The sequence below is a fragment of the Amaranthus tricolor genome, chromosome 1, assembly GCF_026212465.1.
Source record: "Amaranthus tricolor cultivar Red isolate AtriRed21 chromosome 1, ASM2621246v1, whole genome shotgun sequence".
Lineage (NCBI taxonomy): Eukaryota > Viridiplantae > Streptophyta > Magnoliopsida > Caryophyllales > Amaranthaceae > Amaranthus > Amaranthus tricolor.
Genome location: NC_080047.1, coordinates 37541158 through 37559889, shown reverse-complemented (window position 1 = coordinate 37559889; position 18732 = coordinate 37541158). Strand labels below are relative to the sequence as shown.

At 31.1% G+C, this 18732-nt stretch overlaps 1 protein-coding gene across 1 annotated transcript; it reads left to right on the top strand.

The window, feature by feature from the left end:
* Positions 1–10902: 10902 nt before the first annotated feature.
* Positions 10903–17582, top strand: LOC130816366 (mitogen-activated protein kinase kinase kinase NPK1-like). Its single transcript, XM_057682847.1, has 17 exons — positions 10903–11452; positions 11543–11587; positions 11952–12017; positions 12092–12202; positions 12317–12397; positions 12519–12596; positions 12698–12780; positions 13263–13341; positions 13471–13571; positions 13737–13776; positions 14034–14093; positions 14170–14219; positions 14296–14515; positions 14603–14824; positions 14918–15198; positions 15283–15341; positions 17062–17582. Exons 1-17 carry the CDS (start codon positions 11117–11119, stop codon positions 17172–17174), a joined length of 2025 nt encoding a protein of 674 aa, XP_057538830.1. The 5' UTR covers positions 10903–11116; the 3' UTR covers positions 17175–17582.
* The last annotated feature ends 1150 nt before the right edge of the window (positions 17583–18732 follow it).

Here is an 18732-nt window from a genome sequence, read left to right as displayed (position 1 = left end):
ACGTAAACAAAAGAATTATGAAATTTATTGAGTATTACACTATAATTATCATACCTACAAAATCATGGCTACGTTGTTATGATTATAACTTGAACACTCTATATTAATGCTGATTAATTATTCAGTTAATTATGTTTATGATTGATTGAAGTATGAAAATTAGAAACAGATATTAGTTACTTGCAAATCGTTAACAATGAAAAAAGGTTAAGTCAATGAGATGAGATGTTATAGGATTAAGAGTACTCTTTCCATATTTTAAACACAAATGTATTAACTTAGATTCATACATTTGTTAGACATATAGAATTTAACTGGGTTAATATTTTATATGGTAAAAATTAATTATAGTAAAAGACTAGTGGTAATAATTTTAAAAAAAATTTCACAAAATAGCACTCAATTTTTGAAAAAATAATTATAGTAATTATGAAGGTAAAAACGTTTAGTTTCTGTTAAGTTTTAGTGAAAGTCATACTCCTAATAAATTCCAAATTTTTTCCACAAAATAGTACTAACTCTTGGAAAATTGGCTACAATAACATTTCCGTTAAGTTTAATTTCCGTTAGGTGGGGCTTACATTTGCGATTTATTAGGGGCATTTATAACTTTTACCAAAACTTAACCAAAATTAAACGTTTTTACTTCTATAATATTGCTGTAGTTAATTTTCTAAGATTTGAGTACTATTTTGTGGAAAAAATTTTAAGAATTGTTATCACTCACCTTTTGTAATAGTTAGTGCTTACCATATAGAATATCCCTTTATTTATTTGAGTTGCATAAAGTTCGGATTTGTATGAGGTATATATAAAATTAATTCATAAAAATTTAATTTATGTAGTAAAGGAATTAAAAACAAGATTTTGATTATATATATTTTTCATGTTAAAATTTTGTTAAGGAGATACAACTAAAATTAATTAATTAAAAATGTGTTTTGAAATAAACATTTCATTTTAAATTGTAGATTTAATTATGAAATCATAATGAAGAATTTGAGAATGACAATAGTTGGGATGTCATTCTCAAATTCTCATCTTAATCACTCAAATTATAATTCCCAAACATAATACGATACAGTAAAATAATATATATATTATATATATTTGTTTGGTATGACAAATTTGTATCTTGTAAAATATAATATCAAATAAAACAAAATTGATACATCTATGATCCTATTTCAATTTAGCAAAAAATTTGAAGGAAAAATTACCTAGAATAATCCAATCTTTTTATGATTTTCCTATAATAATTTCACCTATCCATTAACCATGAATAATCCCAACTTTAAGTGAAATTTGCGTAGAGTAAACTTGGGTAATCCGATGACCTGTTATAGTAGGTAATTCACCAAAAAAGTAAACTGAAAATTAACTTAAAATTAAAAAATTTTTTGAAAATTTACATAATATTCTAAATAATAAAAAAAATCATAAATTTTTTTTCAACATTTTTTAAATATTTTTTTCGACAATTTAGTTTAATTTACCTTTTTGTTAAAAAAATAAAACTTGTTATAGTAAGTTATTCGGTCACCGGGTTTACTCTATGAAAATACCCTTTAAAATTGAAATTATTCGTGATTAATTCAATACATGAGATTATTATAAATGACATCTTGTTCTATATCTATTAAACATTACTCCCTCCATTCTTTTAAGTTCTTCCACTTGGGTTTTTCACACATAATATGAAAAAGAGAATCTTTGGTTGTAGTGGGTATTATTTTAATTAAATAGTAGTGTGAAGTAATTATTGTATTGAAAGTATAAGAGAGAAAATAATTATAAATAAAAGTAAAACAAAAAAAATTGATTTTATTAAATTAATTAAAATGGAAATAGAACCTTACGATGGAGGTAATTTAACCAACTTTCCAAATTGGAAAAGTTTGGAGCTCTACGATCAAAAAAAAAAGGAGGGAACTTAATTCCTCCAAACAAAAACCAAAAGAATCAGAAATTTACAATCATGGATCAGCAAATTACATACATTGGCCAAATTAAATTAACATGGATCAGCAATTACATGTACTCTAATCAGAAATTACATCAAATAATCTGAAAAATGACCTTACAAATTCCAGTTTAGCTTATAAAGGCTGCTGTTTGTGAAAAATCAGTAGCCAAACAGATTGTGAAAAATCAGTAGCCAAACAATCTAGAAAAATCAACATTATCTTCTAAAAATCAGTAGCTTTTCTTGACAGCTTACAAATTCTTTATATATATTCGAAAACAGTAGCCTTACAGTTTGTGAAAAAGATCATCGCATCATTAGCCTTCAATGGCTTCAGGAAGTGAAGATGAGCAACAGAGGGCTTGGTACTTTGGATCGAATTCATACGTTCCAGAGTCTAGTTCTGAATAAGAAGAAGAGCCACAGAATACGGAAGAAATAAAACCACAGCAACAAAATCAGCATAAGCCAAGACTCACGAATGAGTTAAGGCAACTTATTTTCCAAGATGATGGGTTTTGGTTTACCAAATGCTACTTAACCAAGTAATCAAAGTAAATTTTTCATAATTTAGAGGTTCAACAATTTGACATCACAGGGGCTTGTACACATAAAACCAGCAACAAACATCAACCCTAAAACCAGCAACATAATACCAACAATAGAACGAAAAAAACCCCAAATAAACCAGAAGAACACAATATCAACAACAACACATAAAAAACAAACGAAAAAACAAACATCAAACATAAATACAAGATCATCATAATCCAGCATCAAACAACAACACATAAAACCAGCTCCAATTTTTCAAATTTAATTAAAAAAAACAAACGAAATATCAGAACAACCTTACAATCATCAAGCACGTTTTTTGGGGTTCAATTTTGCCCTAGAAGTAATAACATCTTCAGGAGTGTCAGGGACAGCCAAATTGATTTCATCTTCTTTCACATTAGTTGGAGTTGATGGATATAATTGAGATGTTTCCTTTTCAACAAAAGGAGAAGTTGGTGGAGATTCATGATACACAGATGTGGCATCATCTTCAAGTACCTTTTGATATGCCTCAAGATCTTTTTTTGACCACTTCAAAATTTCATTGGAGTAAGAATGGGAACGACCATGGAGGGAACAAGAACACAACTCACCATAATCGCATAGACCGTCATAAAGATATGAAGGAATTGTGGAGTCACTCTTAGATTCGTTGTTTTCCATTGCAAAGACTTAAAGGTTCAACAAGAAGATAATGGTGGATTACAGAACATGAGGCTTTAAATTTCGAAACTTTGCCAAAACAAACAAAACGAACCTCAAAATGATGAGAATAAACCGATCGACATTTTAATGCTGTTAAAATGCACTAAAAATGAAGAACAAACAAGGGGGAAAAGCCATGAAAATGGTGTTCATGAAGAGAAAGAAATGACCATTCAAGAGGAGGAGGAAGAATAGGAAGGCAGTAGGTGTAATAATGAAAAGTCCAACGCCCAAGAACACAATAAATGAATTCGGATGATTCCGGATATATTAAAAAAAGGGGGTTTAAGGGAGTAAAAGTGGGATAAAAACTTTCTAAAAATAGAAAGTATTCTAAAGTGAAAGAACTTATAAAACTACCCGTTATAGTAAGGTGGAAGAACTTAAAAGAACGGAGAGAGTATATATTATTAATCAACAATTATTAATTGAAATTTCTATCAAAAACAATCTACTTTTTTTTAAAATTTTAATAAAATAAAATTATAAGAATCAATCAATCAAGAACATACTTAAATAAATAATAAGACAATTATATACAACTTATATTATCACGAAAATATATATTATATACAACTTATCTAAAAACTAATAGTAAGTGAAATTAATCAAGAACAATAATTAATCAATGAAGAATATATATAAAATTTATTCAAAAATAATTGATAGTAACTACAATTTATTAAGCTTATATTATCATAGTTGATTATAATTTGCAAAATTGGATAGATTTGTAAAAGTGGAATAAAAAAAAAAAATCATACCTTCGATTAAAGTTAACTATAATTTGCAAAAATTGGATCCAATGTTGAGGAATTCGGCACTTGGGCTGGTCGCTGGCGGCAACCGGAAACTGAATGGTGGCAGCAGAGTAGCAACGGTGGTAAAGACAGCTGGCGCATAGTCCAAAGACGCACCGTCAGAGGTGGTTGGCGTTTTGATTTATGCCTTAACTATTGATGGACAGCCATTGATATGTATTAAAGATTTCATAATTTATCATTGAATAAATGTATCTCAGTTGGTCAGGTGCATACTTGTGAACATTAATTTTATGTAATTTTAACTTTATTTTTAAACTTCGGTGAGCTCACTTGCTGAAGTGCTCTGCCCTTCATCTAAAACCAATCTTTTAGATTTGTGATATTTTGTATAAATGTGAAACTTCAAGAAATTATAGACACTGAATTGGCATTACAAGTTTTTACAACCTAATACAATTTTTTAAGAATTAAATTACAATGAATTAAAATAACGTAAAATAAAACTAATCATAGATCGAATATACTTTAAGGCAATACTGTCTACGAAAACTTGATACCAAAATCGAGGCATTATAATTTTTTCTTGAAAGGTTATTCCACTTACTTCGTGCTCAGGTTTTAGAATTAGATACAATGGTTTTCAATTAATTATACGCACTATATAATTAATCTTTGTGAAGAAGAGGAGTTTTTATGAGCAAACTTAGAATTAGAATGAAAAAAAAGTGATCAATTTCCCTCAAACTTAATAACATATAGAGAATAATAGCTTGGGAAGGAATTGGTAAAAATTAATTACAACCAAATTCAAAAATTGTATTTCAAACCTAATTTAATTAGGTTCCTTATATAGAAGTAGAGATAACTACCCATCAATTCCATGATCCTACTTCTCCATTTAATTAGGGAAGTTATAATAATTAAAACCCTTAATCAGCCGTCTGGTAACAATAGCCATCAAAATAGCCAAGAAAATCAGCTCATTTTGTATGAGACCGTCTCACCATGAGACGGGCTCATATATTATCACATTTCTTTAATTGATTACTTTGAGATTGTAAGCGATTGTTTTAAGTTTATAAGTAATCACTTTAAAAATATAAAAAATAATTATTTTAAAATTATAAGTGATCACTTTAACGTTATAAGTCACTTTAAGGCAGAATGTGTGTATTGGGTCAGCCAATAAAAATGATCTCACTGTGAGACCGTCTCATTTAAGAATTAGTACAAGAAAATAGCTTTTGAAAACAGCCCATCATTTTTGGGCCTTGAAATGGCCCAACTGACAAAACTTAGAAATTTGAAAAGGTTAAGTGAAAAAATAAAAAAAAAATTAACAAAATAAACTAGTTTTTAAAAATTTTCCAAAAGTAAGCGTAAAAATTCCAAATTTGAAGTTTGGAGGTGTTCGCAGTTACTAACTGCTAACAACTATTTGACTTGTTTTGACTTGTTCGCAGTTAGTAACTGCGAACAGATAGCTGCACAAATACACAGATAGCTGTTCGCAGTTAGTAACTGCGAACAGGTCAAAAAAAGTCAAAGTTGTTCCCAGTTACTAAGTGGGAACAACTATTTTTGTCTTTTTGACCTGTTCGCAGTTACTAACTGCAAACAGCCCCAAACCTCAGGTTTGGGATTTTCACGCTTACTTTTGGAATAGGTTTGAAAATTAGTTTATTTTATTAATTTTTTTTATTTTTTTCACTTAACCTTTTCAAATTTCCCAAAACCTACAGCAGTTTTTATGGGCCTGTAGCTCGGGGCCCGCTAGGCTTTCCCTAACTCGCGAAACTGCTGCAGCTTCAACAAAAACTTTTTGTTAACAGCGCCTCTTCTGAGAGACCGTCTTTATAAGAGAAAAAAAAGAAAAAAAAACCTAAAAAATGACGCGCGCATTTGACCTTATTTGGAGTTGGTGTTATAACCTATTGAAGTTGGTATTATCTATCAAAGTTGGTATTTGGAGCTGGTGTTATAACCAATTAAAGTTGGCATTATAACCTATTTGGAGATACCAACTTTAATAGATTATAATACCAACTTTAGTAGAATATAATACCAACTTTAATAGGTTAAAACACCAACTCCAAATAGGATTACACAGCGCGCACATTTTTAATAGTTGTTCTTGTAATTAATAATGGGCCGACCCATTTGAGACGCGTCTCTTATAAAGACGATCTAAAGTAAGAATTATTTTTTTTTAATATCTTTTTGGACATGATTATTTATTTTTTTTTCCTTGCTATAAAATTACTATTCGCAAAAATTTAGATGAGATGGTTTCATTATGAAACCGTCAATTTGGGTCATTCGCGCGTGTAACAGCATCACACTTTCTCTCGTTTTTTCAATTTTCTAGGCATTTATCATTTTTGACCTTAAAGGTATCAATTTCAACGTAAAGTAAAACTTAAACAAATCAACTAAAATTAAGAAATTTCAATTTGGACCTATAAGTAATCAATTTTGGCGTTAAACTGATCAATTTCTACCTAAATATGGTTCTGTTTTCACAATTTTAGAACGAAATTTGATAAAATGGTATTATTCTATCATTCTATGGATGAATTTCAAACAACAAATGAATTGTCAATAAAACTATCAATAATAGTGTTAAAACATTGCACAATACAAGTACTTTTATTCAATGCATACATGATGGTTTTGATGGAACATAAGAGTATTTGTATTCTTTCATCATCGATCAATAATAATGATATTGCTCTTTCCTCAACAGTTTCTGTTCATAATAGACATGGAAATAAAGTTGTAGGTATAATGTTTGCTTACCTTGGATGTGAAGGTATAGGAACTTTCGGTTTCAAATTATATTTGCCAATTTGATTCAACTTTATTCAATATATACATGATGGTTTTGATGAAACATAAGAGTATTTGTATTCTTTCATCATCGATCAATAATAGTGATATTGCTCTTTCCTCAACAGTTTCTGTTCATAATGGACTTGGAAATAAAGTTGTAGGTATAATGTTTGCTTACCTTGGATGTGAAGGTATAGGAAGTTTCGGTTTCAAATTATATTTGCCAATTTGATTCAATAAATGCTCTTGGAAATGACCAAGAGTTCAAGGCTTCTTTGTTAAAAAAAATTTCAATTTTAATTTTAGAATGATCAATTCAGACTTTAAAGTGATTAATTGTGATAAATTATAATTTATAAAAAAAATTTAATGTTAACCTTAAATGTATCAATTATGACCTTAAATAGTTCAAGTACTGAGCGCGTATTGAGAAAAATTGTAATTGGGCTGATTGAGCTATCCATCTTATATTGAGACGGTCTCGTCCAAGACCAGCTGATTACTATTTTATATAACTTTTGGCCCAATTATATTTTTATAGTGCTTGCCATTAATTTTCATGGGATTAAACTTTAGTATAATTAGAATACTTATAATTATACTTAAACTTTTATACCTTAGAATACAAAGTATACTTAAGACATTTATACTTTTATACTCTAAATTATCCAACAATCCTCCCCCATTTTGGGTATATACTTATTTTTTTACATTGTTGAAGATTGCTCCATCTCATACATCAATGCTTAATTTATAAAAGGATTGAATTGGCACTAATTACATTCTCAACCACAAGTGAAAATAAATCAATTATTTTCAAAAGGATTGAATCCAAGATATATATATTTATCCACGCGGAGAGAAGTACATAGAAGATAATTTCTCTTATACATTTAGCTTGCCACTTTATAGCCTGTGTTCGTATCTTTTCATAAGCTCAAGAAGTATATATATCCATCCTGACTTCCTGAAGTGGTTAACGTTAAACTTTCATAGATAGATTCTCCCATACGTAACTTTCGTGTCTTTGTGATATGACACATCCATCTAGAGCTTAACTCTAGAACTCTAGAACTTTTTATTAACGTTATCTTGTTAACATTACAAGATCCAAGTAATTATCTTTGGGTCTTATACTTGAGTTACTTACCAACATCAAACAAGGGATTTAACCACATTGAATCGAAAGACCTGACGTTAACCGAGTGTTAGATTGGGTTCCCTCATTCCCTCATTAGTATTAATTGTACATTATCCAATTCCAATTAAAGTGTAAGCAATGGAATTCTTCGGCAAAGCTTTTATAAAATTATCCGCTAATTTAAACTTTGTATTGACATAGTCAAACATTATAATTCCTTTTGTGATAAGTCTTTTCAAAAGATCATGTCTTAGTGAAATATGCATTCACAGTGCATAGGCACCGATAAAATAGGTTTAGGTAATAATAGTATCTCAAATAAGAAATTCCAAAGCCATTCCGCTTCCTTACGTTTCGAAGCTAAGGCTTAAATTCTGATGTCATAGTAGAATCCGATATACACGTCTATTCCTTGGAAGACCATGGAATAACACCTCCCCATACATAAATATAAAATACCCAACCACTAGTAAAAGATGAATCATCTTTGTTAGTGATCCAACTTGCATCCAAGTAACCTTCGAGTATCGGAGGTTCTCCACTATAACATAACGCATGACTCATTGTCCTTTCAAAGACCTAAGTACTCTCTGAATAGCTATCCAATGCATAGGTCCTTGTTACTTGTATACCTACTTAGCTTTCCAACTGCATAAATTATATCGGACCTTGTTGAGATTATGGCAAGTTTCGAGTAACATCACAACCTATTAGCAAAACAAAAGTATTAAAATGGAAATGAATATACAAAGGTTAAACATTGACTTTGAAAATGTTTCTTCTGATAGAGAAAAACCAACAAACCAAGATACATGAAAAGTTAAATAGTGTAAAGCAAAAGGCTAAGAGAAACAATAGTAGTAAAACATAAAAACCTAACAAGTAAAGTCATAGGCCTCAGAATCTTACACATAATCCAACCTGCAAATCAACTTATTAGTCATAATCTGAAGGAAAAGACAACATTATCACAGGCCCACCAAAGAAAAAGGATGAACGACAAAGTATACGTCACACACACACACACACACACACACATATATATATATATATATATATATATATATATATATCTATATATATATATATGTATATATTATATATACATATATATATATATATATATATATATATATGTATATATTATATATACATATATATATATATATATATATATATATATATATATATATATATATATATATATATATATATATATGTACATATATATATATATATATATGTACATATATATATATATATATATGTACATATATATATATATATATATATATATATATTTATATATATATATATATATATATATATATATATATATATATATATATATGTATATATGTATATATGTATATATATACATACATATATATATATATATATATATATATATATATATATATATATATATATATGTATATATATATATATATATATATATATAGACAAAAAAATGTTACTTTTTAACTTCAAAGGTGTTACTTTCAAGCAAAAAGTGTTACTTTGTTTTTTTAATGAGCTACTTTGTGCTAAAAAAAAATATTACTTTCAGAAAAATTAAATGTTTTTTCAAAAAAAAAAAAAAAAAACCGATAGAAGTTGACAACAAAATGTTGTTTTTTAGATAAAAAAATATTACTTTACGAAAAAAAGTGTTACTTTTAGAGATCAAAAAACATTATCAAAATGCCACTACTCTGTGCGCGAATGCTATCCCTTCTTTTTTATCTAATGGTTGCAATTATGGTTCTGGTGATTCTCATATAAGTTTAGTCCTTACTTGAAGTTGACCATATACGTGTGTATGTACATAGGATCTCAGTTCAATTACTTATCAACTTTATCTATTGTCTTTTTTCTTTTCTAAACTCCATTACTGTACAAGACTCTTTTTGAACTCTAATATCTTATGGCTTTTGATGTTACCCTTTTTATTCAGGTCACTAAAGCATTTAAATTATGGTATCTACTTTGATGGAGCTAGTCGTATGGAAACTTCCTACTTATGTTGGCGAATGTCCTGTTCGAGTCACCATAGGTTAAATATGCAATCCCACGGTGGTCCAATAAGAGCCCTGAGCCCCTGACCATAGCAATTAAAATAGGTGACTACCCCTTTATGTGTCCTTTATCAACTAATTCACATCAACATCTATTAACTACTTCATAATTTAAATTTAATAATATTACTTAAGGGTAACCTCATCCTTATATGTTTTATAATTGTAGTTCAATTAAACATCAGCTAGTCTCTTGAGAGACCGTCTCTTTGAAAGACGTATCTCAATTCCAACCCATTAAATATTAATGTCTACTTACCGTATTTTTAATATCTACTTACATTATCCTTAATACTTACTTACATCCTTAATGTCTATTTTCAATATTTTAAATTTCTACTTACATCATTCTTAATATCTAGTTGCAATATTTTAAAAAATATATAATGGGACGACTGAATTGAAGATGGGTCTATCAAAGAGACCGTCTCTTACCAGAATTTGTGATAAACATTACAATATAATTATTTCTCACATATTTAACCACATACATACGACTTTAAATCGTATAAACAATGTCAAAGCGTATACGTACAACACAACAACCAACACAGCATAACTTTAACGCACATTGATATCCTTTTAAATTAGTGTCCTAACAAAAATTAAATATATATACTCATTCATTATTTTCTCTTTGTATAATTTATTTTCATAACTTAATTTAATGACTAAAATTCTAATTTCTATGATGTATGAATTATGGATGTATTCCTTCTATTTTGGCATGATGAGGGGAGATTAATGAACTTAGAGAATATCACGTGCTACATACGTGATTGTACATCTCAAGTTCAACGAAGCAACATATGAGCAGGAAAAAAATATGTTTGGGAAAAAACAAAGGAAAAACAAAAAAAAGAAAAAAAATTGTACCGTTAAAGAAAATTTGAAAATGGATCCCTCTCAACTTTTTTCCCTCTTTGAAATCAAAAACCTCACTATCTCTCTCCATTCTCACTGAAACAATAATGAAACTCAATTTCAACTCTAACTAGGAACCCTAAAACCACCATTATCACCACCACTAGAATCCCCAATTTAATTGTAAACTCTAATTAATTGATTTCAAATGCAAGAACTCTTCGGATCAGTTCGTCGATCTTTGGTTTTCCGAACCTCAACATCTTCTTCTCCAACTGCAGATAAGGACGTTGGTTTTGGTGGGTTTGTTGATAAGATTGGATCCTCCATTCGTAAATCGCGAATTGGACTATTCGCGACGAAATCTCCTGTAAGAGCGATACCATATTCTCCTGTTAAAGAGAATATGCCTCCGATTCCAACAGTTAAAGATGAAGCTCCACCTATTCGATGGCGGAAGGGTGAGTTGATTGGTTGCGGTGCGTTTGGGAGAGTTTATATGGGGATGAATCTTGATTCTGGTGAACTCCTTGCTGTTAAGCAGGTTTTTTACATTGAGTTATTTATTAGGATTTTTTAATTTATTATTTTTGAAATTTTCTTTAATTGTGTTGTTATTGGTTTGAATTTATAGGTTCTGATTGCTTCTGGTGGTGGTGCTTCCAGAGAGAAAGCTCAGGTGTGTGACTAACGCCTTTGTAATTCATTTGAAACTACTATTAGCTATAATGAGTTACCTTTGATCTATTTTCAGCGATGAGTTTGTATTGATTTTTTTTTTATTTTTTTAAATTTTTTTTAATTCTTCAGTAAAATTTTCTCCTTTGCTTCGTGATTCTCAAATGGAGGCATTGTTTATTCTGAAATTCCTCTTTTGATTGGACTTCATGATATTATTGATTGGTTTGATACTTGAAACTTGAAAATGTTATATCTTCAAAATTGAAAATGTTATCTGTTGCGCAGGTATTACTGTCATTCTATTTTTTTCTACTTCTATAAGCTGATTGAGTTAATTTTTGTGTTTGTTGGAATGAGAGTAGGCTCACATAAGGGAGTTGGAAGAGGAAGTGAAGCTTCTTAAGAACCTATCACATCCAAATATTGTTGTAAGTGTTTATGGCTTTTTCTGCTACTTAAAATATGGGTTATTCCTTGATTCTAAACTTCATTTTCTTACTAGAGATACTTGGGGACTGCAAGAGAAGAGGAGGCTTTAAATATTTTATTGGAATTTGTTCCGGGTGGATCAATTTCCTCCCTTCTGGGCAAGTTTGGATCATTTCCCGAGTCTGTAAGTTTTTTTGGTTTCTAGTCTTTTCCTGAAATTTGCTATAATATCAAAATTAGTATGAAGTTTAGTTGCTGAAAAACTTAGCAACTAGTTTTGTTCTGTCCTGCCGACCAGGTCATAAGAATGTATTCTAAGCAACTGCTACTCGGGTTGGAATACCTACATAAAAATGGAATTATGCATAGGGATATTAAGGTATTGCTTTGATGCACAATAATCATTTCTATATCAGCTGCTGCTCTTCTATGGATTGTTTTTTGAGTGTGGTAGTTATTATGCTTATTGATGTATCTTCCAATATTCACATATGGTATAGGGTGCAAACATACTTGTTGACAATAAAGGATGTATTAAGCTTGCAGATTTTGGTGCTTCCAAGAAAGTTGTTGAGCTGGTACTTTTCTTTGTTTTCATTACTATCCTTTTGGATGTGTTGAATTAATTGGTTACTAATCTGATACAAATTAATTCACTGTCTGAAATTTGCAATGACAGGCTACTATGACTGGGGCAAAGTCAATGAAGGGTACGCCATACTGGATGGCGCCTGAAGTCATTCTTCAAACAGGGCATAACTCGTGAGTGTTTTTTTCAACATTATTTTTCGAGTTCTTATTAGGATCACTAGTCACTAGGTATAGAGAAAATGACTAAATAAGCTATTAGATTCTCCCTTATGCAACTTAAGAGGATCCATCATAGCATTCTTTATGTCACCATGATTGAAATGGTGTGAAATACTTAAAGCAATGCATTGTTGCAAAAAGGGCAAAGACACACAGATGGTTGCATGTGGAATCTTGATTATTACTTTAGTTTTCACTAGTTGTGCTGAGATTTATTAAATGACTTAACTCTACGCTTTGCTTCAAACTCTTCATGTGTATGCATAAGTCATTAAATTTACACCAGCATTTGACACATCTCATGGGACTTGATTGACATTTAGCTCTCTAGGTATATTGATCTAATTAATTTAGATAGATTAATCATAAGAAAGGTGGAATTTTTTTACTTTGACTTCTCTAGAGCTGATGGTTGTTGCTGTTCAATACTTCAGTTCTGCTGATATATGGAGTGTTGGCTGTACAATAATCGAAATGGCCACGGGAAAGCCTCCTTGGTGTCAGTATCAGGAGGTAATTTTACCTAGTAATTCGCAGTATTGTAATCATTTTGTCATAATATCATTTACCATTCTGTGTATTTCGTGTATCTGTGTTTCAGTTTTAGTGTTTACCCTTGTAATGTCTGTTTTGCTCTGTCAGGTGCAAGCACTGTTCCATATTGGTACTACCAAGTCTCATCCCCCTATTCCTGAACACCTTTCAGCTGAAGCAAAGGATTTTCTGTCCAAGTGCTTACAGAAGTAGGACATTCTTGTTTCTTTTACTACAATTTCTACTATTCAACAACAATGTCATCCCAAAAGAGCTATTCATATTCAAAAATGTGATCTGACATTCCTTTTAGAACTAGATTTTGCTGCTAATGGTACTTTCTCTTGACCTCATGGTTTGAATTTTGATGACAGGGAACCATGCTTAAGGGCATCTGCTTCTGAACTTCTGCAGGTACTTCTCATGTGTTCTATTGTTCATTGAAACTGTTTTCTTTTCGCAGAGGAATAGTTAAATTGCCATGCATTTCTGCTAATATCTCAGCATAAACTCTTTTTTATTTCCTTTGCCTTCATCACCAGCCAGATAAAAGACACATGTTGTCTTTTTTCTTCGTTTGCCTTCTTGATCACCAGAGCTACTTAGGTCTCAGCAGTTATATTTTTTTATTTCCTTATTACTCATAATATAATTTTGGTAATATTATGCAGCATCCGTTTGTTACTGCAGAATATCGAGAATCCCAGCATGTTTCTCGCCGTTCAGTTATGGTTGGTTGACTTGAACAACTTTGGTTTTTCTTCTGTTATTTGCTATTCTAACTATCTAATGTGGCTTCAATGTTAGGAAAATAGTGGAAATCAAGCAGTATCTACACCAGTAGATCAAAAGGGCACGTAAGTGAATCTCCTTCTCTCTACCAAATTGTTTGTAATATACTATGGAGTCTGAAGGATTCAGTTTATGCTGCAGGAGAAGCAATGTAATGAGGTCAATAAGTGGTGGTCTAAAAGACATATGCAACATGGGTAGCGTGAGGTGTTCAACGGTTTATCCTGAGAAGTTTGGCATTAGTCCTCTTTGGGGCACAAGTACAAGTGACGATGACATGTGTATTATAGATGATAAAGATGACTTTTCTGTAGGTGCATCTGCACAACCAAAATTTTCAATGCTTGATGACTTCAGTAAGGTAATACTTTTTAAATTCTTGTTATGGAATGAACCAATTTATGTTCCAAAATGCAGTAAATTTACTAATAGTCTTTGGATAAACTAGAGTTTCAATCCAATGTGTGAGCCAAATGAAGATTGGCCATGCAAATTGGATGATAGTCCTGAGGTTGGAAAAAGCAACCTAGACTTATTTACAAGGGAAGATAATGAAACTATTGGAGCATCTTGTCATGAAGAAACTGAGTTTGCATTTCCAAGTGAAGGGTTGGGTGATGATGATGAAGAAGTTACAGAGTCAAAAATTAGAGCATTTTTGGATGAAAAGGTAAAGATTCTAAATCGAATGACCTATTTCCTCTACCACATTGGTAATCGAACATCATTGTTACATTAATTCACCATTTCATAAATTCCTCAGGCTTTTGATCTCAAGAAATTGCAAGAAGAGTTCTATAGTACATTAAATGTGCCCTCCCCAAAAGCTTTTGGTGTCATGGATGGTGATACCGCCACTAATTTTTCTATGAAATATAAATCCCCTGCTCCGGTACCCAGCAGGCGACAATCTACAACAACAGATGTTTCCAAGAACGTGAGCCCAGTTCACAGACCTACCCAAGATATGGATGATGCTAAAGAACAACCTCTAAAAGAGCTTCCTGAGATTAGAGAGCTACAAAAAGAAGGTTATATTTCAAGGTATGTGAATGTCGTTTGTTTCCTGTTTAGCTCTTTTGGTGAATAGTTTTAAACTACTAATAGCTGAAAATCGTTTGTTTGCAGCTCTGAGAGGCAAAGAAAGTGGAAGGAAGAGCTTGACAAAGAACTTGAGATGGAAAGAGGTAAGCATTACATTTTCTATTTTACATTGATAGTTGGTATACATGGATGCTGAATTGCATTTTTTTTATACATTTCAAAGCTTAAGCTGACTACAGTACTTTTTCGTCATTTGCTTGATTTAGTATGATTCATGGCCATTGAATCTTCTTTTAATTAGTTTATGTAGGCATACCTATTTTTGGAGGAAGTAACTTATGATTTTGCACGCAAACTAACATCATATATAGTTAATTATTGTCATTTAAAAGTATTACTCCATCCCTTCCTCTTATTTTGCACCTAGTGCAAAATGAATGAAATTTAGTGGAAAAGGAATTTGGGTTACAGAATGAGATATAAAACACGAAATGAGTGGTTAAAATGGAGAGAGAGTATAAGTTTATGGATGAGAATAAAAGAATGAGAGTGAGACCATTGCTAACAAAGAAAATAATGCAAAATCAGTGGGACAAAATAGGAGGGACAGAGGGAAAATACTCCCCTGTTACCTTGAATTTGTCACAAAAGGGACTTAGTACAAATATTAAAATGTAGTTTAATTGTCAGGAGAATAAGACAAAAAATTTACATTGTGTTGATGATACTAAAAGAGAGAACATGTCTATGGATGAGAATTAAAGAAACAAAGTGATGGAGACCATCTCCATAAAGAAAATGTGGTGAACTAGTACCAACAAAAATGAGAAACGTGGCAAACTCATGGGAAGGAGTAAGTATGAAGCAAATTTAACAATATAAGATTCAATTAAAACCCAATCACTAGACTAGTTTTTTAAAGGATTAATTAAAGGGCTGTTTGCTCACTAGTGAGAAACACCCTTCTAAGTGTCTTTTTGAAATAAATTAACTGTTATCTAAAATTCATTTTTGAGAACAATTGATTTACCCGCTTCTTAAATATCGTCGCTCTTCTCATTGTGTTGCCACCTTTTTCAATGAAATTACAAAAATGTGCTTGAATTCATTTTCCTTATAAATACCCTCATACCTCCCAATAACACTAATCTCTCTTAAAAAACACAAAAACATACTTTTAAAAATTTGTGGATTCAAAGCTCAGGAAGAAGGAATTCATTGCGCAAACAATAATTTGAGGTATTTAAATTGAATCTTCGTCAATTTTTTTAAAAAAAAAATAAATAAAAATATCTGAGAATGTATCAATTTACTACAAAATCTCTTACATGGGATTATGGGAAGACAAATGTATTAAATTGAGTGGCACAACGACGCAAATGACTTAGAGATATTTTGGATTTATGATTACTACATTGTCATTATGTGCAAGAAAGATGCAGGTTATCCAAGTAGTTTGCAGTTTGGTTGGTAATGTAGGGGTAAACAGATCATCTTGTGATGGTTCTGTAAAAGATTCACTACAAACTGTCACATTGTTGAAATTTTTGAAGGATGATATACCTGGAAATAGAGCCAATGTTTTCATAGTTGGAGAGGTGATTTTCGCTGTAAGCTTGATACTGATTTTGGGAAAATTTGCCTGATTCATACTGCACACAGAATGAACCGATAACTTGGAGATCGAAACTAAAAATTATACGTTTTTTAGTATGATGCTACTGCATGATCAAAGCATTACTACACCAATATTGCATTGCTTTTGCATATTTCTGGATATTTATAAGCTGAATACTTAAGTAAAGGTGCAACCTGATTTGAGTCCTTTAAGCTGCCCCCTGACCATTTAATACTCAATTGCAGAGCGACTTGCAGAAAGATTGCGACAAGCAGGAGGAACTAAAACCTCATCACCAAACAAGCGGATTCCTTGTCAACAAAGGGAACGGTTACCTTTTGCATCTTCGCCAAAATGAGAATTTTTTTTCGGTCTCTAGCCATGATGCTTTGAGTAAGTTGTGCTTGCGAGGAAAGCACCCATGTATCTAGCAGTATTTTTGGTAAAGAAAGTTGCGTGTTAAAATAATACTTCATTCCATATAGCGCCTTCCTAGCAGTCGTCTTCCCAAGGTTAACAGCTCTACAAGTTGATCAACTGTACCAAGTTGATCAAATTATATTTTGGGTCTGTTATGTATTTCCTTATATCTACTGCTCTCAGCCGCGATTTGTATGTTTTTATGGTGATTACTAAAGGATGTGATACTGAGTCTTATTTGTCGATGGTGAACGTTTTTATAGCAATGTATAAAGGAGTTGATAAACGATTAATGTATAATGCTCCAGAAGTTGAGTGAAGAGCTTAAAGCCAACTTGTTTGTCTATGTCTCGGATTCTCATCGTTTTAAGTACTTTTGTGTTGCCTGTTTTGTTGAGATGAAGAGCTTAGCTTGTGTGTTGAAAGGAGAGGTGTATACCTTACTTAAAGGATCACAAAATGAGGTTTAGATAAGTGTTTATGATGTGTCTTAGTGTAGGATACAAATAATCCAAATTAGTGTAATGAATGACAGTAATAAAGAAATAATCAAGACAAAGATTTATGGTGGTTCATGAATCTTGGGCTACATCCACTATTTAGCCTAAGATTAATATTAATGTGTTTAAAAAAGAATACAAAACTTGAGAGTTATTACAATGGAGGTTTAATGTAGGGAAGAGAGGAGTTAATTAGAGAGAACATAAACAAGAAAGGTTGCTCTATGTATGAGACTTTTGTGTAATCAACTAAGACCTAGAACTAAGGTATTTATAGGTAAAAAGTATGGGACTTATTACTACAATATGAGGCAGCAACATAGAAAACAGAACAACAGGCAGTAGCTCACGAAAAGAGTACCAGAGATTTTGCTTGACCCTCGCTTGACTACGTCTAGGTCGAGCGGCCTGCAGGTCGACAGTTCTGACTTATTTTGTTGCTTGCTACTTGTCCGTTAGTCTCGTACTTCATCAATTGTTAGATGTACTTCTTGTTTCATGTGTTTGCTACCAATAGTATATTGTATTGAAGTACTAACTTGATTCCCAATAAGCCAATCACAAGTTGGTATTATGTCCTCTTCTTACTTAACAATAATACATAATTAATCTTCTTAATTATTTTGATTACTTGATGAGCCAAGTCACCAATAATCCTAACTTGTGTTTTTGTAAGATAATAAATAAGGGCAACTCTTTTAGACCTTGAATTAACATGCTTTGCTACAATTGTATCAGTAGCAGTTCTTTAAGACATAAGAATTTAGAATTTTTTTCCCAGCATATTGCCCTAATATGATTTACATTATTACTCAGATCTCATAAAATTTAGCTAAGTTCATACTTGACACTTGTGTAGCATTTAATGGAATATAATTGTGATGCTCTTGGTAGTCATTATTTCTAAGCAACAAAAATCATAACAAAAGAATAGTTTGTCATAACAAAATACATTTTGTTTCAATCTATTAGAGAAACAATATGTTAAAACATAAT

Coding starts and splice junctions, on each gene's coding strand:
- LOC130816366 (XM_057682847.1), top strand. CDS start 11,117: ATGCAAGAACTCTTCGGATCAGTTCGTCGATCTTTGGTTTTCCGAACC. Junction 11,453..11,542: donor AACTCCTTGCTGTTAAGCAG/GTTTTTTACATT, acceptor TTGAATTTATAG/GTTCTGATTGCTTCTGGTGG. Junction 14,220..14,295: donor CCAGTAGATCAAAAGGGCAC/GTAAGTGAATCT, acceptor TTTATGCTGCAG/GAGAAGCAATGTAATGAGGT.